This window comes from Danio aesculapii, chromosome 21, assembly GCF_903798145.1.
Source record: "Danio aesculapii chromosome 21, fDanAes4.1, whole genome shotgun sequence".
NCBI lineage: Eukaryota > Metazoa > Chordata > Actinopteri > Cypriniformes > Danionidae > Danio > Danio aesculapii.
The window spans coordinates 8,084,341-8,105,375 of NC_079455.1; the positions used below are offsets into that span (position 1 = coordinate 8,084,341).

The 21,035-nt window shown below is 36.8% G+C and overlaps 1 protein-coding gene across 2 annotated transcripts in view; it reads right to left on the reverse strand.

The window, feature by feature from the left end:
• sgcd (sarcoglycan, delta (dystrophin-associated glycoprotein)) overlaps positions 1–21,035 on the reverse strand; it is a 374,313-nt gene that overhangs the window by 297,670 nt on the left and 55,608 nt on the right. The window contains exon 1 of one of the 2 annotated variants that reach the window (XM_056446099.1): positions 858–1,035. The exons of the other annotated variant lie outside the window; for it this stretch is intronic. Within the exon in view, the coding sequence (XP_056302074.1) occupies positions 858–995 (138 nt within the window). The 5' untranslated portion in view covers positions 996–1,035. Of the gene's footprint in view, positions 1–857; positions 1,036–21,035 lie in introns of those variants that run through there. 2 annotated transcript variants of the gene reach the window in all.

The window sequence follows — 21,035 nt, forward strand, 5'->3', positions numbered from 1 at the left end:
AACATTAAATTAAAGTAAAAAGATATTATTTTTTATTTCACATATTAAGGTTGTAGTTATGATACTTCCAAAATAATTCAGCAGAAATCCGCAGATTTTTTGCAAAATTCTCTGCAGAAACAGCAAAAAACGTCCGCAGATTCCGTCTGGCCCTAGTGACTATTAAACTGCTAAGCATTTAAATATCACATCATATTTGGCCAATATCACATATTTATATAAAGAATATTATTTATTATTATTTTTTATTATTTCTATTATTATTTATTTAAAAATAAACTATATATATATATATATATATATATATATTTGGGGGGGTCTCGTCTTCCTTCTTTTTTGTCTTCTCCCTTCTTTCATGCCTTTTACCAGTTTTGTTTGTTATATTTGTTTTGTTTTGTTTTTTTCACTGTTTAAATGCAAATTATCATCAGAACTGTTATTTAATGAATTTCAACCATAAAGTATGTTCTGTATTTTTACAGTTTTTGCATGTAATTTTGTTCAATGGTTATTTTCTGTAATTTAACGGAATATCTCTGGAAACCCTGCTGCCAGTCTTTTGACAATTTTTTTTTACAGATTTAATTTTTTTAATTTTTTACAGTTTAGTTACAATAAACGCAAACAAAACAAAATAGCTTTTGCTACATATCGCAAGCAAGTCCTTTTTAATTTTGTGTTGTGACACCTGGGTGCTCCTCTAACCAAATTTAAACACTATGTCGAGCACAAAAATGCTTAACCAGTCATAGCTCACTACACATGTCCAATAATCACCCAGATGGTGACTACCATGCCCGATCTTGCACAATAATTAAAACCAAAGAGAGAAAATAAAACAGCTACAGTACACTCACTCTGCCTCCTCTCCATGTTGGCCTTGGATGACCTAGTAGCCGTCCACCCAGTGCAGGGGGATCGCGAGGCAGTAATAGCCCACCTGTTCGACCACACGACCCTTCCCTGTAAGACCTGAGGCCCTGTCGTCCTGCCATGTAATAAAACGCAGTCAGAAGTTGGTGCTGTCTCCACTAAGGACCTTCATTAAAACTATAGAGTCGTTTGAAAGTCATCAAGTTTGGGGACATGGAATGGCGACTGGAGCTACAGAATTGGCCTCTGATTGGAAGACCTGGGTGGAACGAACATCCCGAGCGGGGTGTTTACATGGCCCATAGGCCAGACCCCAATCAAACGCGGAGCTGCGGAGACAAAGGGTCTTTGCAACTCAAAGAGAGTTGAATTAATACAAGGCCAAGAGCATAATCCCAGTGGGCTGTGGCATTTGAATAATATGGACTCACATCAACAAGCCTCAGTGTGCTGTGGGCCCACTGCTTGTTCCGTCAAAGGCTTTGTTGTGTAAGCGTCCAGGGTCACAGAGAACTCTGGGTAATTTCACACAATTTGGAGAAGCAATATATGGAGAGGTAAAAGATGATTGAAATTGTGAATGGCTGAAAAATTGCAAATGTATTTCAAGGATACTTTCATGGGAGAACCAAAAAAAAAATCTTTTATATTTGAGAGTCCTTGCGTACTTAAAATAGCAGGGCTCCATTGTTATTGCATTGTAATTCCTTTGTAATAACACTGCAACTTTATGGTAAAATAAATATATGAAGATTTCAGATGCAAAAACCTCTAAATGCCGTCTGAAATTTCCATTAGAAAATATTTTTTTTTCTCAGCTTCCTTTGTTTATGTTAGAAAATTTTCCTTTAAAGACCAGGAAAAGGACCTATTATTATATTATTATTATATTATTATTATTATTATTATATATTACTTCTATAAAAGTGATATTACTGAACATACACACAGGAGCCTGATAAAAATGCTAATTTTAGAGGAAAATTTCAGACAACATTTAGATGTTTTTGCATCTAAAGTTTTCACATGTAACTCACATTCTAAGCATAACCATGAAGTAAATCATGTAGTACAGGCAATAGTAAATTACACAGCAACAAAACACCTTAAAATGTGGTCACATTAAGGTGACATAGCTACAGTGTAACTATTATTTAACTACTGAGCAGGGCTTGACATTAACTTTTTTTGATTACCAGCCACTGTGGCTAGTAGATTTCCAACATCACTAGCCACTTGCCATTTTTACTAGCCACATTTATGTTGTTGGGAAAATATATTTTATATGCATAAATTTGACTTTGACTTGATTTAGATTTTGTGATATGTCCACATGCTTCCTCGTTCATAGCTTTTTTTGTGTGTTGTGTATGACCTTGCTCAATGAGGGTTGTGGTTTCAAAGTGTCACATTGCAATTAGTTTTTATTTCACAAGACTTTTCAGGGCTCAAAATGAGGATTTACCAAATTTATCTCTGACCACACCAAAAATAAATAAATAATTATTTCTTAGCCATAAACTTTAAATAAGGTGTTAAAGCAAGCAACATACAGGTGTATACATGCACTTTTTAATTCAACAAAACTTTTCTTTGAAAAAAAAAAGACATTTCATGTATCTAAAACTCTGCACAGTAATCTGTCCTGGCTCAAGATCTCAGATCCCCAGTTAACTACACATAAATGGGTTAATCTCTTATTAAAGCAATGTTATTGTAAAAAAAATATATATATATAAATAAAAAAAGATAATTAGGTAACACTTTATTTTTATGGTCCAATTGAGCATTAGTTGACTGTCTGCTTAATACCTGTTGATACTGCCCCTTCAACAGACATTTAACTGACTATACAAAACTTAATGAAAGTACATGTCAACCTACACTAACTCTAACCCCAACCTAACAGTCTACTTATAATCTACTGAGAATTAGTTGACATGTAGATGCAGTGTAACTTAAATTCAACAAATAAACCATCAAAATAAAGTGTGACCGATAATTAAACCATATGTAAAAAAAAAAAAAAAAAACATACCGTGTGATAATGATCAAGTGCACACTGTTAATGTTACGCCATTTAATAATTTGTTCAAAGAATACTTTAAGTGAAAGCAGCAACCTGGAGAAAGTCTTATTTGTTTTATTTCGGCTAGAAAAGAAGCAGTTTGAAATTTTTTTAAAAACCATTTTAAGGTTAAAATTATTAGCCCCTTTAAGCTATTTTTTTTTTTTCGATAGTCTACAGAACAAACCATCGTTATACAATAACTTGCCTAATTACCCTAACCTGCCTAGGTAACCTAATCAAACTAGTTAAGCCTTTAAATGACACTTAAAGCTGTATAGAAGTGTCTTGAAAAATATGTAGGAAAATATTATTTACTGTCATCATGACAAAGATAAAATACATCAGTTATTAGAAATGAGTTATTAAAACTATTATGTTGATAAATGTGTTGAAAAAATCTTCTCTTTATTTAACATAAATGTATATACAGTTGAAGTCAGAATTATTTGCCCCCCTGAAATATTAGCCTTCTGTTTATTTTTTCCCCAATTTCTGTTTAATGGAGAGAAGATTTTTAACACATTTTTTTTGTTTGTTTTTTAAAAAATTTCTAAACATAATAGTTTTAATAACTTTTAATAACATTTCTAATAACTGATTTCTTTTATCTTTGCCATGATGACATAATATTATATCTAATAATATTTAAAATATAATAAATATAATAATATAATAATATTTTACTGTTTTTTTTAAGACACTATTCAGCTTAAAGTGACATTTATAGGCTTAACTAGGTTAATTAGGTTTACTAGGCAGGTTAGGGAAAATAGGTAAGTTATTGTATAACGATGGTTTGTTCTGTAGACTATCAAAAAATATATATCGCTTCAGGGGGCTAATAATGTTGTCCTTAAAATGGTTTTTAAAAAATTCAAAACTGTTTTTATTCTAGCCAAAATAAAACAAATAAGACTTTCTCCAGAATAAAAAATCTATCTATCTATCTATCTATCTATCTATCTATCTATCTATCTATCTATCTATCTATCTATCTATCTATCTATCTATCTATCTATCTATCTACAGTATCTATCTATCTATCTATCTACAGTATCTATCTATCTATCTATATATATATATATATATATATATATATATATTTGGCTAGTGGGAGTGTCTGTCTACTCTAACCAGCCACAACTGAAATCTACCCGCATTTGGCAGGTGTTAATGTCAAGCCCTGCTACTGAGTAATAATAAATTAATTCCATATACTTGCTAGGTGATTGGGATTAGAATGTGGGTTAGAATGTTGGGTTTAGTTGCATATAATTTTGCAAAATTCCTTATATTTTAAATACTGTAAGTGCATGGAACATGTGTGACCACATCATCTTAAATTAAAGTGTTAACAAAAAGTAATAGTAGTACATTATACAGTATATTTACCTAATATATTGCTGGACTTCATTCCCAGAAATAAAATTAAATTAAAAAAGTAAAATAAAATATTACCCCTTTACGTTTTCAGAAGGTACCTATTCAATTCAATTCAATTCACCTTTATTTGTATAGCGCTTATACAATGTAGATTGTGTCAAAGCAGCTTCACATAAAAGGTCACAGTAAATAGGAACAGTGTAGTTAAGTTTGTAGTGTTTAAGTTCAGTTCAGTTTAGCTCAGTTCAGTGTGGTTTAATAATCACTACTGAGAGTCCAAATATTGAAGAGCAAATCCAACGATGCGCAGCTCTACAGATCCTGAACCATGCAAGCCAGTGGCGACAGCGGAGAGGGAAAAAAAACTTCACTTAAGGCGGAAGTGAAGAAAAAAAACCTTGAGAGAAACCAGGCTCAGTTGGGCACGACCATTTTAATTTCTCCGCTGGCCAAACGTCTTGTGCAGAGCTGCAGTCTCAGTGGCGGAGGCTGGAAGCTGGCCTCAGCGAAGACTCGTCTGTCTCTGGAGCGTCATAGGAAACAGTCTCATGTTCTCCATTCTTTCATGACCATCGCAGTAGTTGTTCAGGATACGGCCTGGTCCAGGATATGGAAACCTTGGGATCATCTCGTCGTTGGTCTTGGATCGAATCAGTGACTCTGCATAGTCTGAGGGCCTCGGGAAGAGTATCCCCAGGTGGAAATGGAGAATAAAGAAAATAATTAGCGTAGCTGATGTTCACAGTGTATATCAGCAAGATGCATAACCTGTGTGGAAGCCCCCTAAGTGGAGCACTAAGTGTATGCTTTACTGAACAGATAGGTCTTTAATCTAGTTTTGAATTGGGAGAGTGTGTCTGAGCCTCGGACGTTATCAGGAAGGCTATTCCAGAGTTTAGGAGCTATAAATGAGAAGGCTCGACCTCCTTTACTCGACTTTGCTATTCTAGGTACTACCAGAAGTCCTGAGTTTTGAGATCTTAAAGAGCGAGTTGGATTGTAGCGAGACAGAAGATTGGTTAGATAAGCAGGAGCCAGATTATTTAGAGCTTTATATGTAAGAAGCAATATTTTAAATTCAATACGAAACTTAACAGGCAGCCAGTGTAAGGAGGATAAAATTGGGGTGATGTGATCAAATTTTCTAGACCTGGTTAGAACTCTGGCAGCTGCATTTTGTACTAATTGAAGTTTGTTAATAGAGGATGCTGGGCAGCCAGCAAACAGAGCATTACAGTAGTCCAGCCTAGAAGTCATAAAAGCATGGACTAGCTTTTCTGCATCTGAGATGGATAGCATACTTCGTAACTTAGCGATATTTCTCAGATGAAAGAAAGCAGTTTTTGTGACATGGGAAATATGATTTTCAAAAGTTAAATTGCTGTCTAATATGACACCCAGATCTTTTATAGTAGAACTAACGCTAACTTTGTATCCCTCTAATTGTAGATCGAGTTGTGAGATCTGCTGTGTACAGGATTTAGGCCCAATAAGTAATAATTCTGTTTTGTCTGAGTTTAAGAGAAGATAATTGTTGGTCATCCAGTCTTTAACATCTTTAATACACCCAGTTAGCTTGGACAGATTAGACGTCTCGTCAGGTTTAGTTGAAATATATAATTGAGTATCATCTGCATAGCAGTGAAAGCTGATCCCATGTCTTCTAATAATGTCTCCCAGGGGTAGCATGTATATTGTAAACAGTAAAGGGCCTAAAACTGATCCTTGAGGCACCCCGTATTTTACTGGGCTGATTTGTGAAGGTTGTCCATTTATATTTACAAACTGGTAACGGTCAGATAGGTATGACTTAAACCATTGTAGGGCCTGTCCCTGGACACCTGTAGACTTTAAGCGATTAATAAGGATACCATGGTCAATGGTGTCAAATGCCGCACTAAGATCGAGTAGAACTAATAGCGAGATGCACCCTTGGTCAGCAGCTAAGAGTAAATCGTTGGTTATTTTCACTAATGCAGTTTCTGTACTGTGATGAGCTCTGAAACCTGACTGAAACACTTCAAAAACATTGTTGGTCTGCAGAAAGGAGCATAATTGAGCAGAAACAACTTTTTCTAGTATTTTAGATATAAATGGAAGGTTTGAAATAGGCCTATAATTAGCTAAGTTGCTGGGTTCCAGTTGTGGTTTCTTAATAATAGGTTTAATAACAGCTAACTTGTAAGGATTTGGAACATGGCCTAAAGATAAAGAAGAGTTGATAATGTTAAGAAGAGGTTCTCCTATAACAGGTAGCAATTCTTTCAGTAACTTTGTTGGAATTGGGTCCAATATACACGTAGCTGATTTAGAGCTATTTATAATTTTGTCTAGCTCTTCCTGTTCTATGATTTTAAAGCACTGTAGGTTATTTAGATTCAGAGGCGTGTTTACTGGATCTGAAGTATAAGGCGGTGCAGAAAGTTTAATATCTCCTATTTTCTGTCTAAAGCCTTCTATTTTATCACTGAAAAAATTCATGAAGTCATCACTACTAATTTGCGGTGGAACGTTTTGTTCCAAAGATGACCGATTATTTGTTAATTTAGCGATGGTGTTAAATAAGAATCTAGGATTGTTTTGATTATTTTCTATCAGTTTGCGGAGGTGCTCAGCCCTGGCAGATTTTAAAGCCCTCCTATAGCTGGACATACTGTCTTTGTATGCAATTCTAAAGACTTCTAAATTAGTTTTTTTCCATTTACGTTCCAGGGCACGGGTTGCTGTTTTGAGCGCGCGGGTATGACTATTATACCACGGTGTAGTTTTATTCTCTCTAGCCTTTTTTAGTTTGATGGGTGCCACAGTATTTAAAGTGCTAGTAAAGATGGCATCCATACTGCTGGTTACTACATCAAGGTCATTTGCGTTTGCGGGTGCATTTCGAAGTAGAGAAAGATCAGGTAAGTTATTTATAAATTCATCTTTAGTGGATGGAACAATAGTTCTACTAGGACGATATATCGGAGCGGATCTGCTAATTTCAGGTAAACACAGCTTATATAGTAAGAGGTAGTGGTCTGTAATATCATCACTTTGTGGTATAATGTCTACATCAGTGACCTCAATTCCATAAGACAGAATTAGATCTAGTGTATGCTTTAGGCGATGAGTTGGACCAATAACATTTTGCTTTATTCCTAGTGAGACCAGTAAGTCCGTAAACGCGAGCCCTAATGTGTCGTTAGCGTCATCTATGTGGATGTTAAAGTCTCCTACAATTAGTATTTTATCAGTTTTAACTAGTAAGTCAGAGATAAAATCAGAAAACTCTTTTAGAAAATTGACATAGGGTCCTGGAGGTCTATATATGGTGATTAGAGCGAGAGATAACATAGGTTTTTGCATAGTGTTTGGAAGGACAACATTAAGCGTTAGTACTTCAAAGGAGCTAAACATAAGTCCGTTTCTCTGATTAACATTAAGAATATCACTAAAGATTGACGCGACTCCACCACCACGACCAGTTTGACGAGCCTCATGTTTATATAAGAATCCTGGAGGAGTTGCCTCATTTAAACTAATATAGTCATTTTGTTTCAGCCAGGTTTCAGTGAGACAGAGTGCATTAAGATTGTTATCTGTTATTATTTCATTTATGATAAGTGCTTTAGGTGCTAGTGACCTGATGTTTAGGAGACCAAGCTTCATGAAATTTGTATTTTCACTTTTTAGTGTTTTTTCTGGTTTAATTCTTAATAGATTATTTCTGGAGCACACAGTACGTTTGTTTCTTGATCTAATAATACATGGAAATATGCGTGGAGATCTGCTGAGGTTTTCTAAATATCAACAAAGTAACAGTGTGTTTTTGGAAGAGCCCATTTGCAATAACGTGGGTGATATCAAGCAGAAAATTAGCTGGCCCCATCTGGCCCACAGTCAATGGCCTCTGAATTCTCCCTGCAGGGAACTTGCTGTTCAAATACAGCTATGAACCCACACATTGTACCATCTCAGGTACCACCATTTATTTTGGGAAACATTCTAACCCTTATTCATCCCATCCATATTAACATAACACTTCCAAGCAAAGTGGAATAATGTTCCTTCTTTCTGTACCCTTTGTAAAACTGACAGTGCAAGCTTAATAGCTGCTGTGACAAAAAAAATTCTAAGCACTATGCAAACACCATGTTGAGCCACACAGTGCTAAATAAAACTCCGCTTTTGCGAAACAATAATGAAACAGATTACTCGCCAAATGTCATACAAGCAGGCAGGGTTAGGATGCTATGAAGTGGGATTCACTGCCGGCTTGGCAAACAGAGGTGTGCTTCTCGCCTCGTTTGATAAATACGCATTTGCCAAATTGGATTTAGATAGGATGTTCTCTATCTAAGGTTCTACAGATGCTCATTTGCATGTAAGTTCAGTGTGGAGGCAACAGCATGGAGGAATGAGAGATCTCATCCTCAATAATGTGGAACCAGCCTTCTGCACTTTTAGTCGCTTGTGTTTTAATATACAGTTGAAGTCAAAATTATTAGCCCGCCTGTGAATTTTTTATTTAAATATTTCACAAATGATGTTTAAGAGAGAAATATTTGTCATAATATTGAGATCTTCAGGAGAAAGCATTATTTGATTTATTTAGGCTGTTTTAATTTTTTAAACGATTTCAATGTCATTATTATTAGTCCCATTAAGCAATATTTGTTTTCGATTGTCTACAGAACAAACCTTTGTTATACAATAACTTGCCTAATTAACAAAACTTGGCTAATTCGCCTAATTAACCTAGTTATGCCTTTAAATTGCACTTTAAAGGTGCAGTATGTAAATTTGACACCCAGTGGTTGAACTAGATATTGCACACCTGGTTCAAAACCCACGCAACTGCAGGTTGCCAGATTGATGACACCAATAACAGTGTGCCTGACTGTTGAGCCTAAAGGCTGATTTAAACTGCGTCTCTAGATAAAAGCAATATGCGAAAGAAGGAATATTTCCCATATTAAAAGGAGTTTTTGTTCTAAACAACATCTGAAATTTATATATTAGAAATGCCTTCTATTTTTTGTGGCTGAAAAATTATGACAATGATCAACTCAGGTACACCTCATGTGCTTTATTGTGTACATGTACATTTATTGTGTACATGTACATTCTGAAAACGTACCTCTATATACATTTCTGTTTTTTTGCAGTTTTTGTTTTCGCGAATTCAGGAGAGGCTGCTGTGTGCGTTTTTTGAGATCTCAAATTTCTCTCACGAGCTCCATTCGCGCCTGCTGTTCTCGCGTAAACCCACCAGAGGCCGCTGTTGACTGTTTTACTGATTGAATGACTGACCGACCAACCAATCAACTGAACGTACATGGCGTGCCAACAGGACAAACTGCTTACAGTGGGAAAGCTAATCATATGGAGTAAGCGGTCAGCTGGTAAGCGCGAAAAGGAATGGCGTCATAACGCCCCGTAGCGTTTGTTTAAAAAATGAAATGCAGCCATACATACCTCTGGCTACCTAATTTGCGGCCTCCAGAAACATACGTAAAGTCAGAATTATTAGCCCCCCCTTTGAATTTTCGTTTCTTTTTAAAATATTTCCCAAATGATGTTTAACACAGTAAGGAAATTTTAACAGTATGTCTTATAATATTTTTTCTTCTGGAGAAAGTCTTATTTGTTTCATTTCGGCTAGAAAAAAACAGTTTTTATGTTTAAAAAAAAAACATTTTAAGGTTAAAATTATTAGCCCCTTTAAGCTATATATTTTTTCGATAGTCGACAAAACAAACCATCACTATACAATAACTTGCCTAAATACCCTAACCTGCCTAGTTAACCTAATTAATCTAGTTAAGCCTTTAAATGTCACTTTAAGCTGTATAGAAGTGTCTTGAAAAATATCTAGTCAAATATTATTTACTGTCATCATGGCAAAGAGAAAATAAATCAGTTATTAGAAATGAGTTATTAAAACTATTATGTTTAGAAATGTGTTAAAAAAATCTTCTCTCCGTTAAACAGAAATTGGGGGGAAAAAATAAACAGGGGGGCTAATAGTTCTGACTTCAACTGTATATATACAGTTGAAGTCAGAATTATTAGCCCCCCTGTTTACGCCCCCCATGGACTACGTTTTCATAATGAGCCTATGTTAATTTATTTAGTGTTAAATGCTTATAATGTGAGTTTGAATGCCATTACACACGAAATTTATTGCCATGCTACTGAAAGCAGCAGCAAATTGTTCAGCTCAGATTTTAAAAATAAATAAACCGTTTGAAGTTGAACTTTAGAACTGTGACTCAGTGCAAGCCAACACATATCAGTGATTTAGCGTGTACATTTAATAATGCTAAAGTTTACTATGTGTCAATTACATTATAAGACTTACCATTTCATTGGAGTGCAGTAAATACATATTCTGTGCTTTTGAATGGCTGTACTTAAATTTCTGTTGTGTTTCTTCTGGTGCAAACAGCTCAATTGATTATCACTGCAAATCTCATCATGTAGCGTGTTGTAAGGACACAGGGTTACAATGTATCTTGTTCGTCTAATGTTTACATTCGTAATATTTATATTATTAGCTATTTAATAATCAGAGGCTGCTATAGGTCACATTTTGTTCGCGGACACATGCTATAAGAGCCTTCCTGAAAGAGCGAATGAATGAAATACACTGTTTTGCACAAAGGCAACACAAGGTTGTGAAATATAATTGGTTAAAGTGCCATTGGACAGATTAAACGACCAAAACAAAGACAGAAGTTCTGGCACGTAACTTACTCACAATAGAAAGCAGAATATCTGACTTTAGCATTGTTTTTCAGATAAACAAGAAGGTTCAACATGTTTCTTAAATATCTGCAGACATATTACAGTATGTGTATGATTTAGAATCAAAAACTTACAACACTTTTAAGCCGAATACTAGTATTTTAAAAACTATCTAGTAGCATATTATGTACCGTCATTATGGCAAAGATAAAATAAATCAGTTATAAGAAATTACTTATTAAATCTATTATGTTTAGAAGTATGTTGAAAAATCTTTCCTTCAAATGATAGAAATTGGTGAAAAAAAAATATACAGGGAAGGCTAATAATTCAAGAGGGCTAACAAGTTGAAACAAACATTCCTTGTCCTAAACTGAAAATATTGCGATGTGACAGGTAAGACAGGTAAACTTAAGCCAGGCTCAAACTACAGGAGTTTTAGGCTGATTTCACTCCAGAATCTGAAAAGAAATGCAAGACGTTTGACAGATCAAATCTTAAACCTCCCCATTTGCTCGGAGACACATCAGCCTGTCCCAAACATATCAAACAAGTTATAATATTTAGGACTTTAAATCGTTTTCTCGACGCCAAAGCTTCCACAATAGCCAGCCCATGACTGTGAAACAAGCTGCTGTGTGGGTCTTTTGGACAGACGAGTGGAAGTTTGGCAACAACACAACTGCCAGTATAATGTGTCTTGGAAAACGTACAACAACAGTGAGAACAAAGAGAAGCACTGGGGAGAAATCGCCTCAGTTTTGAACATTCTGGATGAATGTAGGAAGCTGCTAGCATGCTAAGTAGGTAAAAATGTAAACATTTCCTGTTAACTGCTTAGTGATATAAGGCATGATAATTCTAGTAATATCTTGTAACACAGCAGGATTTGTAAATGCTGTGGTGCAGCATGTTTGAGATCTGTGAAAATTCTCCTACATCTTGATTTCCTACATCCTGACATCCATAATTTGTTAAGATTTACATAACAACTCTTTGAGAATCTCTTTCTCAAACTCTTTGATTGATTGATTTATTTTGAACAAAATAATGATGTACTTTAAAACAGTAATTCAAACACAAGTATATTCAACCTAGGCTCATTGTGGATATATACCCTTGTTTACGTTTCTAGAGAGCACGAAATACGTCCCAGGAAGTAGTTTTTTGTACATGCTTTCTCGAATTCGCCAGAGGCCGCTGTGTACTCTTTTTTTGGATCTCAAATTTGTCTAGCAAGTGCCATTCACGCCTACAGAGGCCGCTGCAGACATCCCAAGTTGTGAAAAGTAATTTCCGGGGGAGACAGAGATGATTTGCGGGAGGTTGTGGGAGATTGAGTGGTGGAGCGCGACATATCTGAAGAGCGGGGGTGGGGTGGTGTTGGTGAGCGCACGACATATCTGAAGAGCATGGGGGTTGTGTTGGCTGGTGTTTCATCTGAACAGCGTGAAGGGATGCGGTGCCCTTCTGAAAAAAACAGCTTAAAACAGCCTAAGCTGGTTGGCTGGTTTTAGCTGGTTGAACAGCCTGGGAATGACCAAAACCCCTCTAAAACCAAGCTGGTCAAACCATTTCCAGCCATTTCCAGCCTGGTCTTAGCTGGTCAGGCTGGAAAATGACCAGCTAAAACCAGCTAAAACCACCTTGACCAGCCTGGTTTAAGCTGGACATAGCTGGTTTTGGCAGGGCTCCCAGCCTGGTTAGGCTTGTCAAGCTGGTTTTAGCTGGTCATCTTCCAGCCTGACCAGCTAAGACCAGGCTAAAATAGCTGGAAACCAGCCTGGAAATGGCCAAAACCCCTCTAAAATCAGCTAACCAGCCTAGGTTGATTTAAGCTGTTTTTTTCAGCAGGGTGTAGAGGGGTGCACGAAATATTTAAGGACCAGGCGGGAGACGTTCGATTTCTGGGAGATTATCATTCATTTGCATCCGGGAGTCTCTATGCATTTGCGGGAGACTCACGGAACTTCCGGGAGACTTGGGATGCCTGCCACTGTCAACTGATTGACAGACCGACCAACAGATGCCCCATCCACCCCATCCCTAAACCCAACCAACATCGTTTTCAAAAGCAATCCAGAAAAAGAAATCATAGCCACCTGATTTTTAGTTTCCAAATCTTACCGTGTTCTCACCCTGTTATTTACTTGTTTATTTTATATTTTGCCTTTTGTTTATGTTGTACTTGCTGGAACTAATCTTCATCAGACTCAAACCCTGTCATCGTGGTCAACTCCGCTCAGCCTCCCAAGTCCACTGATATACACTGCAAGCCACTTGGCAAACTGTTAACGGCAGAAAAGCTGTCTACACGGAGGTAAGTAGTCAGCTGGTACAGCGAAAAGGAACAGAAGCCCCATAGCGTTTGCTTTAAAGACAAAACGTAGCCAGACTTACCTCTGGCTACACAATTCGCACCTTTCTTAAACAAGGGTATGTATTTACAATGAATGCATTTTGTCAAAATCAACAAAACATTTACTGTACACATCTGTGTAAAACTGTAAATAAATAAATAAATTAATTAATTAAATTCAACCAGTTCAAAACAGAGCAGGATGAAGCATATTTTTTCCCACGCCATTATGCCCAAATGCATATAATTTTATTATTAGTTCAAATTATTCATCTTTAATCCTTTCATATTACATGTTTTTCCACACAAAACATGTTTTGTGTGTTCTTAACTTAGCACAAACCCAAACGTATATATTTGGTACCCCAAACAGCCACTAACTGAATTTTCACAACACATTACATTCACCATCGTATCCCAGTTTCACAATCACCTCTCTTCTTTAAAATAATAATCACCTCTCATTCATTTAGTATTATATATTATATACAACTTTACTATCTGGACACTGTCTGTTCCAGTCTATCAAAAATGTCATTAATGTTTATAGTAATACTTTTTGAACCATAAGGGCTACAAAATAAATCCTGTTGCCACCATTCAGACAGACAGACAGACAGACAGACAGATAGATAGATAGATAGATAGATAGATAGATAGATAGATAGATAGATAGATAGATAGATAGATAGATCTCAGACTCTGTTTTGCTGCATTGCTTTGAAATATTGTTGCCTTTATGCATGAATCCAATATTACATTATTATGTATGAAATGTGGATGTACCACATTGGCATTTTAAGAGTTCACACTTAGCAGGTTTGGCATGCTGTCCCAGGCGAGAACCCTGAGCTCGGAGATAGATAAGCCCAAGGTTCCGGCCTAGTCAATGAGCATTAGGAGGGATACAAGATCAGGTATTTTTCGAGAGCCCCCTGTTCGTTTTTTACTATACTTTAGTTAATGAGGTGGTTCAATAAGAATCGATTCAGTGTGTATGTTTTAAGTGCTTGTAACTGTTATTACAATTCGCTTATGTCACATGTTTTTAGACTGTGGGAAAACCCCCGAGGAAAACCCACGCAAACGCAGGGAGAATATGCAAACTCTGCGCAGAGAGTGCTGACTGGCTCAACTAGAACTTGAAACCATTGGCCCTCCCACTGTGAGGCAGCAGCAGCAGCCACTGAGCCGCCGTGTTGCCTGATCATACAATTGAGGAGGAGGGAGAAGGGAAGGGTGGGGGGTTCCAAACCGAAGATAGGGAATGAAATTTAGGCAGGATATTTATAGCAATTTTGGAATGATCTGATAGGCTAGCTAATGATTAGTGATAAGGACCAGCTGTAGTCGATCATATCACATACTCCTCTCAAAATTACACTGTAAAACCCAAAAAGTTAAGGCAACTCAAACCATTTGAGGAAACTGATTGCAACAAATCATTTAAGTTTAAAAACTAATCCTAATGAGTACTGTGAACTTAATCCATTTAAGTAAACGGAGCAATTTAACCACAGTAAAACCCAATAAATGAGGAGAAGTCAAACCAACTGAGTACTGTAAAACCCAATAAGTTAAGACAACTCAAACAGTTTGAGGAAACCGATTGCTACAAACCATTTGAGTTAAAAAAAAAATAATCTATATGAGTACAGTGAACTTACTCCATTTAAGTTGAAGTAATGAGGTATTTAGTTAACTCATTACCTTCGACACGGAGTTCAAAACTCTTTTCAAATGAGTAGAATTAACTTATAGTGAATTTTGAATTAACTACACTCATTTCATTTGATTTCATTTGAAGTTGACTGTTTCACAGTGTAGTTTGTGAAACTTCACTTATCATTATCACATATCACCACTCACGTCAGTTGCATTGATTTACCCCATTCATAAATTCTGTTGTATGGCCTCAGAGAATGGTAAAATGTTCATTGGATGCACGCTTCAAAATCTCACCGAATGTAGCGCAGTAGATTAGTCATGTACTGGTTGCCTACTGTTTTTCGAATACTGTGAATGTGGACATGCTACACTCACATACTCTTCTCCACATACTTTAAAAGTATGCAATTTCAGACACACCAATAGTCACTCATAGCTCATGACACTAAATTAATTTGAGCAGCACCACCTAGTGGTGATATTACTAGTGATAGTATTTGTAATTTTTCAGCCATTTTGACCATGTCCACACATACACAGGTATTTTTATAAACAAAGGTTTAGTGTCCACATGAACACACTGTACCCAGAGATTTGGAAAATCTTGAGTTTACAGAAAGCTTCGTTTTTTTTTTTCGTGTGGACAAACAGTGAAACTACATAGAAAAAGAGCAGTTTTTAAAAGTGACTATGGACAGGGCCTAAAACAGTTAAAAAGATCTCAAGTTCCTCATTTTTTGCAGTTGGTCTAGTGCTTAGCTTTCTATGCTTATCTCCTCATTACTTTTCTCTTTTGTTTTTGGCCTTGATAATTGCTGCTTGCAGCTATACCTTTTATGATGTTTTTTTATTTATTTTTCAGTGGTAAAACTATAACCACTTGCTTTCACAAGTTATTAGGCATTTAAAAGTGCATATCCACATTTCAAGCGGACAAGATTTGAGTCTGCTGTTAAAAGTAAGCTTAAGTCCTGTAATATATATTTATAGTATGCACTGTAATATATCCAAATTACATTTTATAGACAATTCATTTTCATTCTGAATGCCGATAATAAATAAAATAACACGTTTTCTTGCATATTTGTTCTGAAAGCATCAAGAGCGCACTAGTGTCTAATTTGAATATGCTGTGTATATGATTATTTGCTATATTGGGGAACTATGGGGGCTTAGCCTGAGGGTGTAGGAGGGCATCAAAGAACATTAGAGTTTGTTTCTGCCAGTTTAATGAGCTTCGGGATCTGCTGAAACAGACATCAATTGAAAGAATGAAAATACCTGATATCCTAAATTCACTTATTCTATATAATACATACAGTAATTTCACTGAACTGCAATGAACGCATTGAAAATGTCTCTTATTCAAGGAAGATTATTGTTATTACTCCATATCTTTTCTCTGACAAGACAGTCTAGGTGACTTTCATTGCACATTCATTTTACCTGAAGATTTTCACCATGTCATGTCATTCTCTTTTTAGATTAAAACGGCATTGACGTTCGCCAGAAAAGGCATAGATTTAAAAGAAAAGGAAGCATAAGAGGCTCTGACAATAAAGCCAAGAATGACTTGACAATACAACAACATCCAGTGCCTGCTTTAAAAGATAGCTCATATATACGTATAAAGACAGACATCCATCAAAACTGAAGGAGATTGAAAGGAATGAGATGAAATGTCTGCTCAGGTGTTTCCTTCTACAGTCAAAGCAAGTAACATGCTGTATGAATTTGTTCGAAAGTCACTGCTTTTCAAAAGCTAAATTGAAATTCGAGTTTCTGACATAAAGGATGTGACTGTATGTTTCAGTTGGATGTCAGTTATGAGTTTTTTTTGAGAGGGTTGCTTTGTTTTGTTTTGTTTTTTGGTATATTTTATTTACTTATTTTAAAACACAAGTGTTCATATATCATGATATGATGAAGTGAGAAATCCAAGGCTGATTGTCTGGCATCCGTAATAAACCTCGAGATGGTGAAGGACTTCACAAACTAATAACAAAAAATTGGGAGGCCATGGTATGATGCCCATTTTACAGATGCCTGCTGGACACTTTAAAATCATATACTCACTTATTCATAACACTTTCCACACACTACACAGAGATCTTCTAATGGAATATGAGTCAGAATGTCAAAAATATCTATTCTATGAAACACAATGTAATGTCCTTCAATAATTGCTAAAAGTTCTATAGAATCCGTGTTTCCTCTAGGATTTTTTTCCAGCTGTGGCGGCAGGCCTTTTTTTACACAGATCTACCAACTACCTGTGGCGTTATTTCAATGACAAATGTCGTGAGCGCAGTATTAGAAGTCGAGATCGCATTTATGAAATAGCCTATGAGCATGCAGATCTCTTTGCTTGCGCGCCGATTTTTTCTGCTCGTGCACAAAACTTCTTTGACGCCCCCTCAAATATAAGTTGCTTTAAGAGCGCGCAGATCTTCTTGTGTGCTCAAATAAACGCTGCTGAGGTGCGATTTAGTGCGTTTATGTAACGAGTGTGTCTCCAGCATTTTTTAGATTTGCTAGGAATATTTTTGAATGCCTCCGGTATTAATGCGTCCTGAAATAAAATAAAACGGCTGTACGTCGTGTTTGCTGGCCTCACGCATCACGCACCTGTCACAGTCAGCCAGTCAGTCAGTCAGCACATAACCTTAAAGGGTTAAACAAATGACGCACAGCACTACTACGGTTACAGAAAAGTTTGCGCTTTTATAATTCACTTACCTTTTAATACGTTTTGGTGCGATTATCACCCGCTATTAAAAAATAGATTGTTTTGAATGAGAAGCTGCAATGTAGCCATGGAAACCATGACAATATCTCGTCACCTTAGAATTATGAGGTTCTATCTGACATTTTTGTCAAAATTGAGTTATTGACATATTCTTATTAATTGACAACTTATTTACATTATGGAGTGTTTTTTATAAGTTTTTTTTTAATACATTTAAAGACTTTTTTTATTTAAAAATGCAAATGTTACACACATACTGTTTGCTATGGAATGCAAAAACTTTGAAGCTCAATATCTCAAAATCATTCAGAACGCAGATAGAACCTTATAATTCCAAGGTGATGATCTATTAATTTATTAAAATTGATTTAAAATTGTAATAACATCTGAATACAGCCAATTGTATTGCATTTGATCAAATAAATGAAGCCTGATGTACATATAACATGCTTTTGAGATGTTCATCAATCAGTTATTTGATCAAAATATGCCAAAAGTGCAATAAAGCACTGCATTTGGCCTGGGAGACAGGACTGTATGTCGGCGCATGTTTGAGTTGATGTCTACCACCGTCTGTCAAACCAGTCACACCTCATTTGCGTCAGGTCAGCCTACCGTGTCCATCCTCCTCGCGTGTGTGGTGACCTGAATGGAATTTAATTGCTGCTAAAACATTCCATCTGTCTTATTAATCATGTGAGTCTTCCCATCCCACCTCCATATTTGTCCAAAACTGAGTGATTATTAACTGAACCAATTCAGACAGTCTGCATAAGTCTGCCCAATGCGCTAGGGTTAATTGAATCCAATTAGCATTGAAATGCGTAGAAATGGAGTGTCGCCAGGGCTTCCTTCTTTCTGTTTGAATGTGAACAGACTTATAAAAAAATAAGATAAACCCTTTTTCAAGCAGGAGTTGGTTCCTGTGATAAAAAAAAAAAACACAAATTGCTTTGTGGAGTCTTTCATTTTTTCATGGATGATCTGTTAAAGTGCATCAGTTTTCAGCTGTTTCCTTCTTCAACAACCAAAGTTATCATCTTAAAATAAATTGGTGGGATAAAACGACTGCACTCCCCTGGGTTTCTGGTGTTCCCAGCACCCTGGCACGTTTGATCTGGAATAAAGCCTTTCCGAAATGGGAAGCACCCCAACTGTACGCTGCAGAAAGACAGGCATTTAAATGAGGTTTCTTATCAAGCAGCTGTTTATTCAGTCTGTCTGGAGCCCATCGGGAGTCTGATAATTCTGCCCTTGTGGAAAAGATGTTATTTACGGGGCAGTATGAGGAGCGCAGCCCTCAGGACTACCTTATCGGGTGACAGGGTTATAACGGTGTAATCGCAATCACAAAAAGCTGTTAACCTTGCCCATGCTCACTGAACTTCCTTTAAGAGAGACGGAGACAAGAACTAAATAGGCTTAATTACGGATTGCAATCACAGAATCACAGTATTTACATTGTGCTGATGACTGTAATAAATGTCTAATGGCAGGAATTCATCCACGATTGCAGCGACGCCTGCACAAAACAATCACAGTAGACACAGACAAACAAACCAACAATTATATATGAAAAGCGCTGAGGTCAAATGCATATAATTGTGATTAATTGCACTCAATGAAAGCATTCAATTCACAGCCCTAGTTCAGATTCATTTGCAAGACGACACTAGCTTTGATAGTTTGTTGTCTATTCATTTTTAGAGTTATATTTGGGTTCATCATGTTTCAAGATGTATTTGGGTGAAAGGGAGCTTATAATGAAAAGGGCGAATATTTTGGAAATCTTGTTTGAAGCTTTAAAAGGCGAAACAAGGTGGATCTAATTGGTCTTTAATTCCCAAACATAATCAAGAGGCAACCCAGGCTCATTATTGATATACATTTCTGGAGATCATTAAATATGTCCCAGGAGGTACTTTTTTGCTGTTTTACCACCAGAGGCCACTGTGTACGCTTTTTCAGATCTCAAATTTCTCTCGAGAGTGCCATTCACACCTGCTGTTCTTGCGTAAATCCACTAGAGGCCACTGTTGACTGAATGACTGATTGACCGATTCCCCCACTCACCCCCTTCCCTAAACCCAACCTACAGTGTTTTCAAAGGCATCGATTGACCCAATCACCCCCTTCCCTAAACCCAACCAACAGTGTTTTCAAAAGCAATCCAGAAAAAGAAAAGCCATCTGATTTTTACCCCATTTTTAGATCTTACCACGTTCTCAACCTGTTATGTACTTGTTTATTCTATTTTTTGCCTTTTGTTTTTGTTTTACTTGCTTTCTGGAATCGTTCTTCACTAAACTCAAACCGCGTCGTCATGGTCAACTTCGCTCTGTGTATCAATTCCACTGACATACATGGTGAGCTATTGAGCAAACTGGTAAGTGCAGTAATGCCGTACACACAAAGGTAAGCGGTCAGCTTGCAGCGAGAAAAGAACCATCATACCGGCCTCATAGTGCTCTCCAGAAATGTACAGAGGTATGTTTTCACAATGAGCCAGTGTTATCAAGAGGGCAATTCAACACAATAAAAAGGAAATAAAAAGTGTACAAGTGTATACAAAATACATTAGAAACAGTACTCAACAAGCTCTGAGTAAGATTTTAACCAGTGATACTGTAATGGGAGGTGAGTGCACTAACGGCGACACAGCTTTTAGACAGCTTTTAGTGAGTTTTCACCAGGGAAGCGAGTTTTCACCTGCTGACCTTTGTTACACTCACCCACTTAATTCTCACTCCCATCTGGGTCATGGCACCAGTCTAATCCTTCTGATTCGACTTGACACATGATTTCAAGTCCAACATAGTGTCCAACAAGGACACTAACAAGTACACTTAATCTAGTTTACTAGTGCATATCTTGTAGTTTAGTGTCACTTTACATTGCGGCTAGGCTTTGCTGAAATTTGTGCACAGTTTGTGCAACCGGCCTCAGGGTAGTGAGACTAAAGGCTGACTCACACTGTCATGTCATGTCATTTTCATCCACTTATCCGAAGCTGGGGCAACAGTCTAAGGAGAAAACTTCAGACTTCCCTCCCCCTAGACACTTCCTCCAGCTCCTCCGGGGGGATCCCGAGGTGTTCCCAGGCCAGCAGAGAGACATAGTCCCTCCAGCGTGTCCTGGGTCTTCCCGGAGGCCTCCTTCCAGTGGGACATGCCTGGAACACCTCCCTAGGTAGGCATCCA